The sequence below is a fragment of the Vollenhovia emeryi genome, unplaced genomic scaffold (assembly GCF_000949405.1).
Source record: "Vollenhovia emeryi isolate VEMERY1.0 unplaced genomic scaffold, V.emery_V1.0 DF939131.1, whole genome shotgun sequence".
Lineage (NCBI taxonomy): Eukaryota > Metazoa > Arthropoda > Insecta > Hymenoptera > Formicidae > Vollenhovia > Vollenhovia emeryi.
The window spans coordinates 557,104-576,928 of NW_011967235.1; the positions used below are offsets into that span (position 1 = coordinate 557,104).

The 19,825-nt window shown below is 43.5% G+C and overlaps 2 protein-coding genes across 3 annotated transcripts in view; one reads left to right on the forward strand and one right to left on the reverse strand.

Moving 5' to 3' along the window:
* The window catches only part of LOC105568126 (protein CBFA2T3), a 32,993-nt gene extending 16,764 nt beyond the window's left edge, over nucleotides 1-16,229 (forward strand). Inside the window, exons 3-7 of the mRNA XM_012023534.1 lie at nucleotides 931-1,077; nucleotides 7,979-8,250; nucleotides 12,221-12,897; nucleotides 13,091-13,389; nucleotides 13,775-16,229. Of these exons, the coding sequence (XP_011878924.1) occupies nucleotides 931-1,077; nucleotides 7,979-8,250; nucleotides 12,221-12,897; nucleotides 13,091-13,389; nucleotides 13,775-14,029 (1,650 nt within the window). The 3' untranslated portion in view covers nucleotides 14,030-16,229. The remainder of the gene's footprint in view (nucleotides 1-930; nucleotides 1,078-7,978; nucleotides 8,251-12,220; nucleotides 12,898-13,090; nucleotides 13,390-13,774) is intronic.
* A 289-nt stretch (nucleotides 16,230-16,518) lies between these two features.
* LOC105568127 (nucleolar protein 9) lies at nucleotides 16,519-19,103 on the reverse strand. 2 transcript variants are annotated; one of them, XM_012023535.1, is made up of 2 exons: nucleotides 18,678-19,103; nucleotides 16,519-18,560 (listed from the first exon to the last, which is right to left on the reverse strand). In XM_012023535.1, exon 2 carries the CDS (start codon nucleotides 18,552-18,554, stop codon nucleotides 16,710-16,712), a length of 1,845 nt encoding a protein of 614 aa, XP_011878925.1. In that variant the 5' UTR covers nucleotides 18,555-18,560; nucleotides 18,678-19,103; the 3' UTR covers nucleotides 16,519-16,709. The 2 variants fall into 2 exon arrangements, with proteins under 2 accessions (XP_011878925.1, XP_011878927.1); XM_012023537.1 differs by having other exon boundaries at nucleotides 18,673-19,103.
* Between the last annotated feature and the right edge of the window lie 722 nt (nucleotides 19,104-19,825).

Below are 19,825 nucleotides of genomic sequence, written 5' to 3' on the forward strand. Positions count from 1 at the left end.
AGAAATACTTCGAGGCACTTGTAGCAGTGGCTTGACCGCAATCTATATCTCACAAATGATAGGCCTGAGATTTCGCGCGCTCAGGCACGGCGACGTGACGAGTGATAAAAGTGTTCATATGAATGTCGCCCTTTTTAGCACAGTAACAATCTTCATGGTAACTGATATTGATCGATCACTTTGACAGCTGCAACACTTTGAAGTTACAACACGTTGGAAATTTCCACTTGAATTAAAGAAGAAGGGCGACATTCGTAGGAACACTTTTATCACTCGTCATGTTGCCGTGCCTGAGCGCGCGAAATCTCAGGTCTATCATTGGTAAAATATACTCGCTGATTATTTAAAAGCTATTATAGCTTCGACATTTTTGTATTAGAATTTTTTTTCTTGAAATTTTCCAAATAATCTGTGATTAAAAGGATATCCGGTGGTTTTAGTACATTCTGTATAATAGAATGAAAGGTTTGACACAGGGCCAAAATTTCGACTCGGGAAATATAATAACTTTTTGACGACGCTTGATCGGTTACATTTTGGCAATAACGTCATGAAAATTCGCCGACTGCAACTAACAAGCGTCAGATAACGATTCCGCAATGTGCATGCGTGCACGCGGCACGGGATGAAAAAAGGCATAGTTAATCGATGCCGGCCGTACCGTGTCGTTAAACAGCTCGTAAATATTCAAAGTACGTACATAATGCATAATGTCGTCGTGTGTACCGAGCGTGCATACGTCCCGGAAACGTGACATCTGGTGACCGTGCTTAACTGTAAAACGATCGCGGCACGTGACAAACGCAAAACCAAATCCAACCAAAGCCGCGCGCGGCGCAACTCGTTCCGGAAACGCGTTTCGCTTTGGGATCCGATCTTTTTGCCGAGGATTGAATTACAACACGGCGCCCGCCGTGTCGTTAATTGCAGAGCGGCAGCATGACCGCGGAGGAGTTTCACTCGGCGCTACAGGAGGCGACCAACTTCCCGCTCCGAAGCTTCGTCTTGCCGTACCTCAAGCACACTCTACCCTCCTTGCAGAGGGACCTGAGCAACGCTGCCAGGGCGAATAATCAGGTAAAGATCGACTCACCGTGCTTTTACATATTTTCGCTTCGTTCCTGACTCGAGCGAAAATTTATTTTCCCACATGTAAAAAAAATTAAACATAAATAAAAATCCAGTCGCGCGATATCGTTCTTTTTTCAGACGTAAAATTATCATTGTCGCTACTCCACAATCCACGTTTTACCGCATTGCAACGCGCTTTTATCTCGCGAGCGCCGCCCTTCAGCAGTCTGCACTTTTAAATTTTGACCGATGCCCGCGTGTTGCGGGAGAAAAAAAATCCATACGAGTTTTCCCCAGACTCGGCCAAGTGTCGCAAAGCGGCAATGAGAATAACGGTGACGTCTGATTCATAAGCAGTCCGGTGCTTTATCGGGGCCCACCATGGCGGTCGTAAATCACTGCGCTCGTGTGCAACGCGGCGCGGCGCGTAACGATGCATGAAGACGCGCATTCCCCGCGCCGCAAAAATCGCCGCGCCACGCGGCACGGGGACCTGTCGCAATCGGGATAAGTCACTCGCGTGCACGTCGAAATTAATTCCACGCGGATGTCCTAATTCCTTTATAACCAACGTCGAGCGATTCAAGTTGACATCCGCATTCAGACTTTTCGAATGCAGACAACCGCGTACGTCCCTCGTAATTTATCTCTCAAGATTTGCCATTGTTTGAATTCTCTTACAACGTCTCGCGCAATTGGAAGCGAGATTTATCCGCCACCGTTTTATCGGGGATAAAGCACGACTTTTTTGCCGTCTCGTCGTGAAATCGCGCGCGCCCCATCAACATTACGCGGCGCACGCGATTTTTTTTATCACTCTCTCTCTCTCTCCCTCTCTTTCTCCGACGGGGAGAGACATCACGACGAGATGTAGGGAGAGACGGGACACGGATTCCGCGCGACATTATGCCGCCGCTCTAAACGGCGGATCCACGTCGCACGTGGCTGACTCGCGGTCCAAAGAGGCTGCGGTCGCGAAGCAAAGAGCGCGATCTTGAGCAAAGGGGAAGATCACCGTCCGCAGCGTTTGTCATGCAGAAACCGGTCCGTGCCCTTTCGAAGATGCCGCACGTGCCTGATCTCTCTGTCTCTCTCCCCCCTTTCTCTCTCTTCCACCCTCCCTCCATCTCTCTCTCTCTTTCGCTCGCTCTTTTTCTCTCTCGCGCTCTCGTCTCGCTCTCGCTTCTGGCGCGCTCTCAGCCTCTTTCTTTCTAACGCTTGGGTCGCGCGCCGGTCCATAAATTTGTATGCACTACTGCAGCCGCGCCCCCCCCCCGAATCCTTTCGCGCGTTCGCTTCCCCACGACATTGTGGCCAGTATGGAGCCACAAAGTATGCCGTTCGAGATAATAGACGAGTCACCACGGGCTCCTGCCAAGGGATGTACTTTTATTTCCTTCCTTCCTCGGCATTCTTGAAGGAGAAGAAAAAAAGGGCTCGTTTCTTTTTTTTTAAACTCTGACGGAATACATTATCGTGAATATTAATGGGGAGTGTTATCTAAATATAAATTTTACAGCGTTCCTTCTCTTCCGCGAAAGTATAATAGATTGGTCTCGATAAAGGACTTACGGCCCTTCGATTGGAAGATCTCGACGGTGGTAACGATCGCGCGTTTCTGCCAACTGAATTTTTAATTTTTTTTTCCCGATTAAAATCATCGTAGAGCGAAATAATGTAATTTTAAAATGTTGCGCTGCGTAACGGAGCGCTTGGATTTAGACGTGGCTCATATCTCGTAATGAAGTAATAATTAATTATTCATTAGTTAAATTTTAAACCGCGCTCAAAGCGGCTGGTACGTCAGATGTCAGTTTCCCAGATTATAACATTCATTTTCCAAGCCAGCGACCGCGGCGGCGCATCCGCCGCTTTATTTCTTTGTGGCGCGCCAACTTTTAGCTTCCACAATTGTGAAATAATTATTACAGCGACGTTCAAGAAATACGCGAGACGCCGTACAACTGTGAAATTATAGAATAGCAGCGACACTCTCGTCAATTCGAAACCGTATCGTTCAACGTACTGAATAATGCAGGAATCACGAGCAGCGGGCGTCTCGTCAGATCGTTACGAGGGGAAAAATCGATTTCAAATACATCCCGGAATCTGCGTGAGAAATTGCGTATCAGGTCCGGGACATTCTGTATAACGAACGCGACGCGGAAAGCGCGGGAGGACACGGTAAAATCAACAGAGGCAAGGCTGACCGGCTGGCAGGTTGTTTTAATTTCCCAGGCTACTTTCCGATCGTCGGTGGGAGCACGCCAGTCTGTTCCAAGATGGATGAACGATTCGGTACGCAGCGAGAGGGAGAGAGACGGGCAGAGGGTGTCGGGCGGTGGAAAGAGAGCGCTACGATTTTTGCCCTCCTTCTCGATTCTCTCGCATAGCGTTGCGATACACGCGAGATACACGGAGGCTGATAGTCGAGCGGTATCACGCGTGACACGCGATGTCACGTTCAGCGAGTCACATTTAATTGTTCGCGATAATGCGAGGGGGAACAGAAAAAAACAAATAAATACGCGCGGCCTCGTTGATCCTTGTCTTAACAAACGTTTCTGCGCGCGGCGAATTAAGGGATTCGTAAAGTTACGCGGCAATAAATCCTTTATAAAATCCACCTTTTTATACGAAATAATTTAGGCTTTGGTGGAAAGAATCGCGCTCGCGCGGAAGAACCGATTAAATAACGCTGCATTTCAGGGAATTATAAGGGAGCTCGGGACTGTTCGTCTGTAATGTATATAATCTCGTCCTTAAAATTATCCCTTGCATACAATTTCTCGCGCTGAATCCGCGGATGTACGATTTAATCCGGTATACTTTGGCCATCCATGTACGCATCGGCTGGTTTGAATCTGGCGCTTGCAATTATTTATCCGCCGAAAAAAAAGGAAGAAGAAGAAGACGCTCCTACGTCGTATTTTATATCGGGCGGTAGCGTTTATGCAAATTTACGGGGAATTAACGTTGGAGAAAATGCATTAACGCTTTTATATGCGTTTCCACCGTGGTTATACAAATCTGGTGGCGCAAATTGAAATTAAGAGTATTTACGAAAAAGTGTCCCTTCGACTTGTATTCGCGCCGTGCACTCGGACGCGCGCGAACAGGCACGGGGAGGGGATATTTTTTGTTACACTTTCCAAAAACGAGCCAACTACAAATTAAGGTGATTTCTGCACGAAGGAGCGGTTAGTACATTGATTGTAAGTGACGATTATCTTCTGAGACCCGACGAAGCGCGCGACTTCGAGTCGATTTATTTGTTTTTTTTGCGGTAGAACCTCATCGGGATCAAATAGTTTCGTATTCGCGGTATAACGTGAAGCCCTGGCGCGAGGAAGCTCGCTGCAACTCGATCGATCGATACACATCGCCACCTTTAATTTCCGCGACGCCGCGAAATTCGAGCCTGGGAGGATTAATGGGAGTCTTCTCTCGCTCGCGCTACTGCCCGCAGCTGTTGCCCGTCTCGAAGGCGAGCGAAACGGAAAGAGTGAGACGCGTCGCGTCGGGCGACAGAGCGCTCTCGGTGGGGTAACGAATTGCAAATTAATAGCGAGCATTTACATTTCTGCCGGCGCGACGAAGGCGCACGTGAGGATCGAAAGTCGCAGGCGCGCGGCTTGGTTTTCCGGTTTTCCCTTCGCGACGTCTTTCCCGACGCGCGTAACTCGCCGTCATATACATGTAAATCGTCGAAACTTCTCGTGCGAGATTTGTTTCTTAAAAATTAATGAAGCAATCAAGCGCTCGTGCCCGTTGGATTAGCATTTTTACAAGAGCCTGGTACACGTTTGCGACGAATAGTTGGTATTTTTTTAATAACTAGAAATGACAAAACGCGCGCTTCGCGCGCGCAGTTTCTGGCTGAGCATTGTATACCATATTTTTAAGAATTTGTATACATGCAAAGAAGTAATTGTATGCAACGTCAATTTAAAATAAAAGGTAATTTATAACTCACTGATACGATTCGCAATAGCAGAGTTGTAGGTACATCGTTAACCATATATGTTAAACTGTAAAAATACAAATATGTATATGATTATTATAAAATAATTATGTAAAATCAAAATTATTGTATTAAATATATTTTATATTTTGTATATTTCAAGATAAAGATGTTTATTAAAATAATTATAAAATACTAAAAAAGCCTTCCTTTTAAATATAAACTTACAAAATTTCATACTTTCGTTTTGTAACACTTATTCGAATCATTTGAGTAATATAATATATTATACAATAATAATATAATAATATAAAATAAAAGAAAAATAGAAAACAGATACTTTATTTTGCACAAGTAGCAAATAATATAAAAATCTAAAACACTCACCTCACCATTGCTCCGCCGTTGCCCGATGCCTCCTCGGCCTCCTCCTCCTCCTCTCAGATTTCCTTGTTGCACTTACACAACACTCACTCGCGAAAATCATCGATCGCGCGAAATTTCGGCACTCCCGTACGCGACGTGAAATACCGCGAAACGCACGAAATATTATTAATGAATATCGCGTGACTTTCTATCATACAAATTCCTCAAACCAACAACTTGCATTTTTGCTTCGAAAGAATAGAATAATGGATAAAACACTTTTGAATTGTCGACATAAAACGCAACGCGAGCATCGAAAGCATAATCTGCGGTAAAGAAGTAGTTATTAGTCCGCAACAAAACGATATTTTACAATCTTTGTCATTCAATCTAATCCTCGAAATAAATTGTTTGAGCGAAATTTTCAGCGATAAATAATTGTTATTAATTGCAACAGTTAATCGAGATACTTTTCGATTACATTTACATAATGCAACGACGTGCAATAAGCGACTTTCTTTACTTCCCGCCCGTTTGAATTGTGAAGAACGACAGAGCGAATTACAGCGCGAACACCGAAATCGTACAAATTTCTCTCTTTTCCCGAAAATGGAACAAATTACACGAAATTAATAGACAATTAAAAGCGCTGTGCGTAAACGAGATGTAACCGCGACAAAGTACCACGGTTTAGATTCATATTTTAGATGAGTTAGTCTCGTAAAATATCTATGTATGCGTTGATAAAGAGCCATCGTCTCAATATGTAATTCGTTTCTCATTACAAGTTGTAGAAACTTAGTAATTAATCGAGGAACTTACTTGTTACTGATAAAAGTGGACAAATCAATAGCGTTTTATCCCTACATTTATCGCGATCGAGTCTTGGAAACCGATAACGCAAAAGTAATGACACGCACGGAGCGACTCTCGCCACTGCTTGCCGGCTCGACGTTCGGCGAGCGAGTGATACCGCGGCGACCTTCAGGCAAACTATGGCCCGCGTAACGTCGCACGATACCGCGCCGACTGAAAAACAACAAAAAAACGTTGAGAATTCGTTGGCCCGCTTAATCGTCGTACGATACCGCGCCGAGTGAAAAACAACAAAAAAAAAAACGTTGAGAATTCGTTGGCCTGCCTACGCAATGGAAAATTCCGTACTTAATATTTTATTGTACATTAGTTTGTTCCGTGACTGTTGCTACGTTTTGCGTATTATTCCGCGGACTTATTGGTATTGATTAAATTAACGATTAATTCTGTTCAATCGAGAAAATGTTTCGAAACAAAAACTATTACTTATATTCTAATTACTAAGATTAGAGATTTTACCTCAATAGTTGGTGTATACAAATGTATATTTCCAAACTGCAAATCTTCATTTACTGAATCTAAAATGAATCTAAAAGAGAAGTGAAGCACACCGCTCTTCGTGCAAGCCGATCGGCATCGCGGAAAAGAGGCCTCAATTGTTCGATATTAACGACATTCGCGCTGGTAATATCTCTTTTTTAGAAAGGGATCTTAACACACCTTTGTTAATTTTTTTGTGCACACAGACGCAGCAAAGACGTAAAACCGAACGTGAAATCCTCCCCATTTAATATACCGGCTACGTGTTAAAAAAAAAAAGAGAACTTGGCCTATTTATTGTTCTCCTATAATTATTTTCTAGGAAATTCCTATAATTCCTATAAATTCCTATAATTATAAATAATTATTTTCTCCGCTCGAGAATGTCTCTTAAGTTTCTCGTCGCCGTGTCACTTCTCAAGCAGAAACTTTCGGGTAAACCCCGGGGAAACGGTCGCGAAAATTGTCTCGCGCGCAGTACAGCGCGAGTGGTCATCACGTCTACCTGGCCCGTCGATCGATGATCGTTAATTGCGAGTCGTGAAAACGAAAGAGCTCGAAAGTGCGGGAGGGAGCGGCGGCGGGGGGGGGGGGAGGAGGGCGCGAGGGTCGGAAGGTACCGATATTGAATTAGAAGCGATAAATCCCACCCTGCCACGGTATTGGGGCAAGGGAGGGCACGACGGAATAAGGGGCTCGACGAGAACTTGGACTGGGTGGTCGCGAGTGGCGGGAACGGCGATAAAGAAAGCAGTGAGACGAATATTAAAAGTCGAAACCGATGCGATCGGGCCGACCCGCCCGGTCCCCCGGCCCACGCGACCTGATTCAGGGAAAAATACTTTCTTCCCTCCCTAATGTATCAAAACGTTCTGATTATAAATAATTGAGTCTACTTTGGAAATTGATGTAAACGGTATTGCACATCAGTTTTATGACTTGAAAACATTTACCCTTGCATTTTACAATACAATATAGAAAATAAGAGCGTCTTATTCATCTTGATTGCGTGTCACCGTGAAAACTTAATCTGCCACTACTCGACTCCATATAAAGAAGAATTAATCGCAGCGCAACGAGATCATTGCAGTGATCTTGGTAAAAAAGAGACACGCGTTTTTTTATATACTATAAGAAAAGGGAAAATAATTCTATCCGTTTATGTGACACGAGACAGCGAAGGGATTAACGGAGAGCACGATCCGTTTTTTGTGTTCGCAGAGCTGCGTGCAGTTCCTACGATCCAACGAGGCCGCCGTTCTCGAGGCCGTGGGGCTGGTACCGTCCGGCGAATCCGTCGAGGTCTTCGGCGAGCACGGGGGTGCGAACGGGATCGGCGGCGGTAATCAGTGCTCCGCTCATTACGCCATGCGCTCGAATTCTAATCCCGGCGTCGGCGCCATTCAGCACGCGGTGGGCAGTAACGCCGCGGGCGCGCTGCACCATTATCCCGGCGCTGCTCATGCACCGAAACGCCGTGCCTCCGACACCCCGTGAGTGTGAACACGCATCGCCTTGTACTCGCAGATGCACAGCAAACGGTTCTCAACCGTTCGGATAGATCACCGAATTCGGCTGTGCGAATTAATTATTTCCGACGCAGTGAATGAACAGATTCGATTTAGCTGGCTCGTTCATAAATACGTAATTTTGCGGCCGATACGAGTCCGCGGTACGAGCACTGCGAAACAAATTTTCGCTACCGTCGCCAATCGTGGTTTGCTAAAAATATTTTGCTGCCGTAACAATATAAATTTCTAAAGCACAGCAAACGGTTTGCTGTCGCACCTAATACAATGGGCACAGTAGCAAAATATTAGCTATCGCAACTAAATATTAATTGCCCATGTTTTACAACTGAAATTTAGTTACCACGTGCAGTTTTAGCTACGGCAACTACATTTTTTTTTCCGTGAATGTACGTGCGATAAGCTGATGGTTTTTGAAAAACGGTTTGAAAAGAAATTCTCTAAAAATCAATTGGTGAACTATCACTGAAAACAGTGAATAGTCACTGTACAGTTACAAGTATACCACTGCGATTTTTAGTGCACAGAAAAAAAGTGTCAGATCTCTTAGGCTAGTATTTATAGTCGGATCTTATATTCAAGACCGTGTTGAATTTATCTGAAGATGCTGTACGGGACATTTCATTGGTTACGGAGGATCTAAAGATGATCTTGAGTCAGTCTTGAATGTAAGATCTGACTATGAATACTGGCCTTATATACTCAAATTAACGCGTTCTTTGTCTTGTATACGAGTATACGCAACAGTCTATGATCTTCATGGAAGCATTTAATAATCTTACATTCCAACAATATTACAGTCTTATAAATAGTACAATTGTCACTTCAAGAATATAATATAATTATTTTGACGATGATATAATTTTAATCGTTATAATCTTCGATTGGAAAATACGTCATTTTCTATCCAATATTGTTTCCATTCGAGAAAATGATTTTTAAATAATAAGCATATATTTTTTTTGCTCGAATTATATAAAATTCCTTCATTTAAGTAGATTTCCTTCCTTTAACGCAATATAGTCTCATTTCAAGATTTTCACATTGAAACTGAACATTTTTTCAAAAGAAGAATATCCTTTTTTTCTGTGTGGTATACTTGTAATTGCAAATCAGTGACTATTCACTGTTTTCAGTTATAATCGGCTGATTGACTTTTAGAGAGAAAGAAGAATTTATTGCACGCACATTTGCGTTCTGGACAGTACGGGCCTCAAATTGAAATTACAGGTAATTGTCTTATTCTCTTAGGTCTCCATCTCACGAATCTGTGTTTGAAGAACCTACTTATAATTCGTGACTTATCTATTGGAATTCAAAGGCAAAAAATAGATCTAATTCTAATATCTACACTAGAAAAGCAAGAACGGTAATTTTTCTCTCGACGAAGAAAAATATCCGCGGCGAGGGAGTAGGTGCGTAAATTATTGCGCAAATTGTGCTTCTCACGCGGCAAGATCGCGTGGAATCTTCGCTCGTCCATAACGGTAATTCACGCGATAATAAACGCCATGCAGCCGCGGCCGCGCGTATATACGCGCGTGTATTACGTTTGCCAAGCCGCAAATGCCGTAATTTCGGAAAAATCTTGGCCGCCGGCCTGAATACCACGCTGATATTTATCGCAATCGAATACCCATTAACGCGAGCCTGATTCCGCTGCGTTTAACCCTTCGCTGATATTGATAATTCACGCGCGAAAGTGTCCCAAAACGCTGAGAGGGAATCTTCAGCAATTCCGAATAAAAGTTCGCAATTTCTATATACAGTATACCAGCCCTTCATGTACCTTAAAGTCCGTTTTTTTTTTATAATATTCGGATTGTATTTCCTCTTTAATAATTAATGAGAGATTAATATTTATTGACCTGCAAGCCGTTAAGGATATGTACAGAAGAAAAGAATATTCTTTTTTGAAAATATGTTTAGTCTCAACGTGAAAATCTTGAAATGAGATTATATCGCGTTGAAGAACAAAAAACTTACTTGAATGAAGCAATTTTGTATAATTATTTAAAAATAAGTTTCTCGAATGAGAAGGAAACAATATTGGATAGGAAATAATATATTTTTAAATCGCAAATTATGATTAAAATGATATTACTGTCAAAATAATTATATGTATTCTTGTGAAGTGACAATTATAGAACTTAAATAAGACTAATATTATTGGAATGTAAGATTATGAAATGCTTCCAAGAAAATTATAGACTGTTGCGTATATATAAGACAATGAACGCGTTCATTTGAATATGTAAGAGTTGATTTCACATTTTTTCTGTGTGGAAGAAGAAGAGTGATTTTAGAAAGAATATTATTGTCGCCAGTAGTTGATTAACAATAGGACAAATTATTTGACGACTTAAACTGGCCAAGTAGTTTATTTAATACTCATTCCAACGTTTCTACCATCAGGATTGTGGTTCTTTTCAAGGAAAAAAATATATATATATATACTTTTTTCGTTGAAAAGGACCACAATCCAGATGGTCGAAACGTTGATGGTCGAAACCTTGGCCAGTTTAAGTTGTCAATAGGAAAAATTATTTGACGACTTAAACTGTGGCCAAGTAGTTTATTTAATAACTCATTCCAACCATCCGGATTGTGGTTCTTTTCAAGGAAAAATACAATATTATTATATAATTTGTTTCTTTACGTTGGAATGAGTTATTAAATAAGCTACTTGGCCAGTTTGAGTCGTGAAATAAGTTTTTCCTAAGGGTAATTTCGATCGAGATTTCCCAACGCGCGCTCGTTACCTCCGACACCCTCCGCCGCGGACCGAGGCGTTGATGAAATCAACGCCGGGGATTTCCGGTCAGGATGATATGCACGCGGACGGAGCACGGGAGAGAACGGGTCTCTCTCGCGAGGCGAATACGAAGGCGACAAAACGCGGCGCGCGCGTCCTGGCGATGCCACCCTGGGCCTCCTCTCGATATGTCTGCCGGTGACGTTTCCATATATCATCGGGGCACCACCTTTCCCGAACACCCCGTCGCGCCCCCGCGCACCCCCTCGCCCACGAGTGCCGACGAACTTGCCTCGAGTGCCCATTGGCATCCTGCTAATACACACCGCGTCGCGGCGCACACGTGTCGACGAGCGTGGGCGTACACGTAGACAGTCGTCTTTAATTCGCAGGCCACCCCCGCGCCGACTGCTGAATGCCCAAACAATTCGCCGTGTCAAAGTAAAAGCGTTCTGCGCATAACGAACGGCGCGCAACGGGCTGAGCAAGTTGAACGCAACGTTAGCGTCTCGATGATTAGACGATGTCATTAATTAAATCGTGCTTTAATCTTCCTATTAGTGATTTAGATAGTTAAGATAATAGTCGAAGCGTTAATTCTGCCAGAGCGTTAATACACCCTGTCGTTCTTGAATATCAGCAGCACCGGCCCAAATTACATCACCTTTAGCTTTTCTGAGCACAACTTTCGTCAGAGTGCGTCGAATGTGCTCGAGATTTTACAGCAGACAACCTGATGACCGGTGCAGCTTGTGCACGAAGGGTAATGAAATTTGGCAAAATACACCATGGTTTTCCAATTTTTTTCATTCGTGCACTTTAAAACTAGTTGTGCTAAAAACATCAAAAGGTTGTTGTGGCCGGTACTGTATATGTGGAAGAAAGTCTTCTGTTACAAGATAGGTTTATAATATGAGATAGCGGGTTTTCAACACCCAAATTCAATCACAAATCCTTTTCGCAATGATTACACGATCTAACAATGAATTTTCCACTAGATTTCGCTCCGAGAGCAATAAAATCACGGTGGAATCAACTGATGACGCCTATTAATTTAGCAAAAACCCCGCTATCCCATATGAGGATCCTATCTCATAATAGGGGACTTTCCCCTCTCTCTGTATATCTTTAATTTTTACTTCTTCCTGCTAACGTTAGCGAGTCTTAATGCTTTTTTAGATACTATGAGAACGGTGTTCTTCCGGACGATATGCCGGTATACGGCAAGAGATCCGTTAATCCTTGGAGCCACCACCATCAGCAGCAGCAACAGCAGCAGCAGCAGCAGCAACAGCAACAGCCGACGGACCCGTCCTACTGCTGGTACCATCCATTGCACTCCTCGGGCGGATCGATTCAAGGTCACGCGCACGGCCACGGTCACGGGCCGAGTCCGGTGCCGCCTAGTCTCGTGCAGATTAATCAGATAAACGCGTTCTCCGCGCCGCATCATCTGACTCAGCAGCCGCAGCAGTCGATGGGCCACGGCCTGCAGACGCAGAACGGCAGCCTCGACGACGAGTGGAAGAATATCCATGTGATGCTCAACTGCATCCTGGGCATGGTCGAGAAGACGAAGAGAGCGCTGGCGATCCTCCAGCGACGGGGATGCTCCAGCCCGGCGGCGGCGGCGGCGGCGGCGGCGGCGGCGCCTCTGCCAGGTGTAGTCGCGGCGCAGAATGGCACCAGCAATAACGGCAACAATAACGGCAATAATCCCTCGTCGACTAACGGTGTGCAGGTCGAGTCGTCCACCGGCGATCGAGACGGCAGTCTGAAGCGACTGTCCGGCGAGATCGTCGCGCAAACAATCAGGGTGACCGAGGACAGGGTAGCCGAGGTGAAACGAAGAGCCGGTAGGTGTTCTTCTCGCGCCTCCTCATCGCGAGAATCTTGAACTTTATTATACCGAAAAGTCGCGCTGACAAAGCGTTTAAGTTTTTTGTAAGATTATTTGCTCCTACAGACATCACTTGGAGTGATCAAAAATTAAAATCGGGCGGTCATTGAGCAGTGCTAATCGGAAATCGGTTTCATTGGGTTTTCCAGAGGAAGCTGTGTTAGAAGTGAAGAGGGCTGCAGTGGCGGAGGTGCAGCGCGCCGTAGCGGTTGCGGTTGCGGAGTCGAGGGCGAACGAACGTTTGAGGGTTCATCGATTACTGGATCTTCCTCTGTCCCAAAGAAATCCGGGCAGCCTCCGCCAGGGCCCTTTCCTGAGGGTTCACGGAAATTCGGGCGCGGTCGAGGCCAGCGCCAGAAATGTTACGACGCCGACGACGACGCCGAATTCGGCGCCGTCGACCACTGAAGATGAGAAGGACATCCACCTCACCAGCATGATGGGATCCGTAAGTGTAGCCGTGCGATTGATCGACACCTTTGCAAAATCTTTTCAACGCGCGTTTAGATGCTTACAATATATCGTTCTAGTAGAAAAATATTAATGTATTTAGACTCGCTAACGAATAAATGTATTTTATATATTAATATATAGACTTCTAAAAAATAAACGTAGCTACGATTGTGTAATTGTCATGATCTTAGTATACTAATTATAATCGGTCCTTTTCATTCCATTGTTTTCGGCTATCTCTCATCTCTTACAACGCTCGACATATAATTCGCATCACGCGAATTATATGTTAATATTTTATACGCTTGTTTCGGCTTGTTTTCCGAATTAGTGCTTAACAATTGAAATAGGAGCTAAGAGTGTACGAATACCTCTTTCAGAGCTGTTGGAACTGCGGCAGGCCCGCTCTGGAGACCTGCGGAGGATGCGGGATCGCCCGGTACTGCGGCTCCTTTTGCCAACATCGCGACTGGGAGGCCGGTCATCATACGACATGTAACAATCTGCCGCCGCGCGAACCGCGGAGATCAGCGTCGCGCAGTCCGCCGAGGGTCGCTGCCGCGAATCTTTCTACGAGCGTCAACGAGGTCGACGCCGCGCCGGTGCCGTCCGCCGGGGTCTCGAAGGGGAAGTGACGTCGCGGTATTAGGAACAACCAGCGTTCAATTAGATCGATCGACTACGAGTCGCGCTGATCGCGCGTCTCCCACAGACTCTCCTCTGTAAAGAATGTATGAATTGAAATGAGCCGAGAGGAACTCGTTTCTGTAAAACTGAATGCCTGATCCTCGAAATCGGGGGGATGACTTGAAATTCTTGGACGTTCGTTCGATCCCTTCGTACTCTGATTGTGTCTCCGTAAGAGTTAAGACAAAATGAAATAACGGAAGAAAAAGAAGAGCCGATACTTAATTTTGATAATTAGGTATTCATATGTTCACAAGATAAATTCCTGCGCCAATTCTTTGAATTCATTCACCCGTCTACAGTGTTTTCGCCGATCATACATCTTCTGCGTACACTTATCGTTGTGTCCCTTCCTTTCCGTAAAGCTGACCGGAGATTTCTTTTGTAATATATCTGGATACGTGAGTGAGAGTATCAAGAAGAATTTCTCTGATCCAAAAAAGCAACGAAATAATGACTGAAAAATTTCTAGTAGTTATCTCGTTGCTTTTTCACAAGGGATATATCTACGAAAAAATTGATTATACAATTGTCAAGGATGCCTGATAATCGAACTAGTATCAGAAGATACTAGTTCCATGATCAGTTTATTCGCTGAATAGATCTCTAATCCCGGCGTTTCAGTCAGTTTAAAATTCGCGATGACAAATAAACTTCACGATTATTTAATCAATTAAAAAATGGGAATATTCGAGTAATCGATCAACAGATTTGATACGTTCTTAATCTTTCGGTTATATTAAAATAGCGTTACTCACACACGAAAGTTGAAAAGACGGCTGAAGGATTGGAGAATCTTTGGAAGATTTGCGTTGCTCGAGTGCGATTCGAGTTTAAACTTAATATTTTAACAGTTTTAACCGATTCACTTTATACCGTTAGCTAACAACCAAAAATAGTCAATGTGAAAAATGCACGATAGCGAAAGGCGAGTAAACTTCTTCGATTGTACGCTTCGAATGAAAGCGCACGACAAAGCCGTCTCAAGATTTTACCGATTAATGACAGAAAACGAATAACTGATTTCACAAGTAGCGTAATCGATCTTATGAGCGTTTGCGTTTTCCTGATAGATAACGCCGGCGAGATATGCATAGTATTGTCGTAAATGTACACGTTTATCAGCATCGTGCCAGAGCCGTTCTCCTCCATCGAGAATCGCAGATTTCCAATCCATTTATTATCTAGGATTAAACCAAACAATAGAAATAATGCGTGTCTTAAACGATTTCTGCAATTCCGAAAGAGTAATAGATAACCGTGAATCCGATCAATGAATCGCAGATGTGCGCTTCGCATTCGTTCTGAATCGATATTAGCGGTAAATGTAGCGTTACGAAAATAACTCTCCCATTAGTGTTAGACGTTTCTTCATTTCGCCGTTAACAAGTTAAATTCTTCAATATACGCGAAGCAGGGCTGAGAAAAAGAACGCGCTCGTCCAATTAATGGACTTCATTTGGATGTGATTTAGAAGACGCGAACATCTTCCTTCGCTTTATTCGAAGGTATTTAACGGGACGCAAAACTTTTACTGTTCTCGATATCAGTTGAATCTACGATGCATGAAATTATGACAATGCACGAGTTAGTTTCTCCTTTCCTCCTCTTCAAACGATCGAGTAATATGTGTTCTCTCACATTGATGTAACTTTTTACTATATCTCGATATTACACCGCAGAATATCGTTGTGAAAATAATATGTGTCGCAAGACGAAGTTGATATATACATGCACAGAACAAACATAGCTACGATACACACAAAATGATTTCATTTTATCACATGTCTATCGCTCATCTCGATGTTTCGTACACGAGGGACGAACCACATCGATTTTATCCTAGTCAATTGATAGGTTTAACAAATTGTAACGACTGTAATGTAACTTGCGAGTCTCGAATCCTTTACTTTGCGCGCACGCATCTCAGGATATGATTGTCACGTATATTTAAGTCTAGTCAACACGGGAAAGACGAAGCGGATTTATCGGTCATACGCGTTAGGGAACTTTGCTCAAATCTAGACTACGAATTATTGTAATTTTTCCTAGGCACATTGCGTTGCGGGGATGTATGATGGATCCTATAAAGTGTATTTATAAACTAACGAAATATATGATTATTCTATGTCAGAATGTAAGAAACAACACCAGCAGATCTTGTTTACTATACCCCGTAATTATATTACGAGAAAATTTAATTGGATAAATTGAATGAAAATCGCGTAGGCTTAATTTTTTTGATAAAATATACAATTCGTAATTAGCATTCGATATTTCAATAATAAAAAATATAATTTTCCATTTATATACATATATATATATATATACACACACATACAGTGCCGGTTTTAGCAACATTGGCGCCCTGAGCAAGATTATCGTGGCGCCCACTCAAATTCAAGGGCTCGAAATTCTTGAGAAAGAAAAGACAAGGTGATAATATTGAACGACGGACTACATTTTGTTTTTATATTTTAGGGAATCTCTCTCACTCTCAAACTAGGTGAAGCTAGGCAGCGGCGCCCCTACAGATTTGGCGCCCTGGGCGATCGCCCAACCGCGCCCCACCTTAACGCCGGTACTGCACATATATAATAGATTCTCTCGTACCGCAATGAGAGATTATTATCTTACAGAATTTAATTTCTCGGTTTTTCCAATAACATCTGCAAACATCGCTTTGGTCTTCTCCTCTTTCCCTTGCAATTGCAACCACGCCTTCTTATCTTTCGCGAACGAGGGAACGTTTAGCTTCGTGGAAATGATCCTGCCCGGTTGCGTGGATCCTAAAGATTGCCCTTCCGCGGCCAATTCCTCCATAATGATAACTTTCTGATTCATGCGCGCCCACGCCCATATCTTGTCCACGCATCTAGATCCGTGCTTGCTCCTGGCTAATTCCGCCCAAGCGCCGTGCAACGTTTTACACAATTTCTCCCTACTCTTCTCGCCGATGTATTTGCTGTCCATGAAAGCGTCCAGGATTCGACTGCCCTTCGGTTCGCCGAACAACCGCACTAACTCTTCGTTATTCATCCCCAATAAGGCGTTAACGGCTTTAATGGGTTTGTTGAACTTCAATATGGCTTGCATTATCAGACTTCCGTGTAAATGGAGAACTAAACTGTCCGATGCCGTCAGCTGTGATGGCTTCTTTAAAGTCGTTATACATCGTACAAGTTGCGTTTGATTCTCTCCGGACGCGTCGCACTTCAGTAGCTCGACCATTGCATTGACAAATGGACCTTGCTTTGCCTGCAATCTTAGGCACGCGTTTCCAGTGCTAAGTAATATCCCGGTGAAACCTTGCTTGAGTATCTTTGGAAAGTGTTCCACCACCTTGTCAAATATTTCTTCAAAGATTTCTTTATTAACGCAATAATCCAATAACTTTTGCACGCTGAAATTGGTGCTTTGCGTCGAACATAAATATTCCAAATTTTCAGCGAAAAGAGTTCTATATAGCTCCTCGAAGGTTTTCGGTTCGGCTACTACCAAACAAGCCTCCAGTATTCTGACAGAATACTCCGAGTTGAATATATCTGATAATTTCTCGCCCTCACCCGTTTGAAAACATTCTGTCGTTATCTTCTGAATGATAGTGTTTACTAGATCTGAGTCAACATCTTTCAGCGAGTACAAGATCGATTGTACTAGGCCGGAAGTCATCTGCTCGCGTCCAAACTGACGGAACTGCGGCCACTTTTGTAGTCGGTCGCAACTTTGTGTCAGCAACGCCTTGTAGTCCTGTATCACGGGACGTCTTTTCGCGAGATCCGGCATGGTGTGCTTCTTATTCTTACGGGAACTCTCAGGGATACTTTTAGGATACTCAATTAATCCCGACAGACATTCTACGACTGTCCGCAGTACGTAATTGGCGTAAGCATCGAACACAAATTCCTCGCTGTTGTTGAGAACGTATCTGCTCAGCTTCAGAACGATGTCGTTGTAGGACTGTGCTTCAGACGGCTTGATTTCCGTAGCAGCGTCGACAGCATTCTCCGATTCCGTGCTCGTCTTGTCGCCGGCGACATTCCCCGCGCTAGACGCAGCGACTCTGTTGCCCCTGTCGGCGCAGACTATTATTATCTTCTGCAAAATATAACTAGCAAATCTGTCGTTGCTCAAACGCCTTAGAGAGGACTCGAATGCCCGAACCAGCTGCCGAATGTCCTCCAAGTTGGCGTACTTCAGCAGCGAGTCCATGGCGAGAGATCCAAGTTGGTTACAGGCCCACTTGACCTCGCAACCGGCTATCTCCTGGTAAACGTTTCGCACAAGTATCGTCTTCTCTTCGGGTGAAGTCGAATCGTTGCGTATTACGTCCATAATGCTCATCATGTATTGCTGGGTGTCCTGCATCGGGCCGTTTCTCTGACGAGCAAATTTCTTGGCCATTTGCGCATTAGAACGTTTGTTCTTTCGTTTCTTTTGATTGGTTTCGCGTGCCTCGGTCGTGCTGTTCATTTTGATCTATCGAATTTAGATGAAATACATATAGCTATGCTCTGAGAAATTAAATTATACCGAGAAATTAAATCATGCTTTCTCTTCTCTTTCTGATGTATGTTTCTTTGATAAATACCTTACCTTTCTTTATTGATTCCGTATGTTGCCGTCTACGCGATAACGAGTCCAATTCAATCAAATTGATGGAATAAATAAGAAGCGTCTACGTACGGAGATCAGATAAACACGTGGACATAAACGTTTTAAGAGAGTAAGAGACGCCTGAGGGCAGACATATTTTGAAATCTACCCAGTAGCGCCTCTGTATGTACTACCTTGAACTAGAGACCCACATACCAGCAGAGAGAAACCTGCAATGAGAGCGGTATACCTTGTTGGTAACAAGGTATCCACTGTTGTTAAAGTATATTTCATATCCTGCAATTGATAAAGTAATTAATGAAATCGATATTTAAAGCCGTTTGTTTTACCGACATATGTTCCATGCATTGTTCCGTTTATTGGATAAATAAAACTGAATAAATCGTTTGACACACACATACATACTTGCAATAATCATCTGGAAAAATGTTTTAAAATTACATTTTTATTACCAACTTCTGCGTTATGTTGTAACTTTATTATAAAAGTTCTGCAGTGCAAAAGAAAGCGCTCGAACTTGGGACGACATACATATGAAAAGATAATAATGTACTGTAAGTAATAAGTTTTAAAGCCTGTGTAAAAAGAAGGTGCTTAGTGTAGATGCGTGAATACGGAATAAAGCAAAATATAGAAAGAGCAGTATGCAAACAGTTACCCAGATGGCACATGGATGTCCACAGGATGTCTGATGGACGGCCGCATCTGGACATTCGGACGTCCAAAGTACGTCCATTTAAGGCCCGTAGGATGTCCATTGGACGCCCATGGGATGTTCAAATGATACTGCTTTAGAGATCCATAGGACGTCCAAAATACATCCAACTTTGGATCTATTTTGGACCTGTTTTGGACCTATAACGGACGTGTTTTTGACAAATGTGTACCTATATTTTGGATAGAATTTTTAATAATTAAATATTAATTAACCTGTGGCGGTTGCAATACGCGATCCGGCACAAAATGGCAATCGGCACTGCGCGACACGCGCGCGGGCGCCAGATTCTGAGTAGTTCAGCCAAAAACTCGGAAGCAAAATTTAGTCTCGTAGGGTATAATAAAAGGAGGCCCGCGTGGAAGCCAGGGCAAGTATCCCGACAGGTTAACCCACTGATAATACCAGAGAG

Bases quoted from the DNA above. Each gene is read 5' to 3' on its own strand.
- LOC105568127 (XM_012023535.1), bottom strand. From the start codon at position 18,554: ATGAACAGCACGACCGAGGCACGCGAAACCAATCAAAAGAAACGAAAG.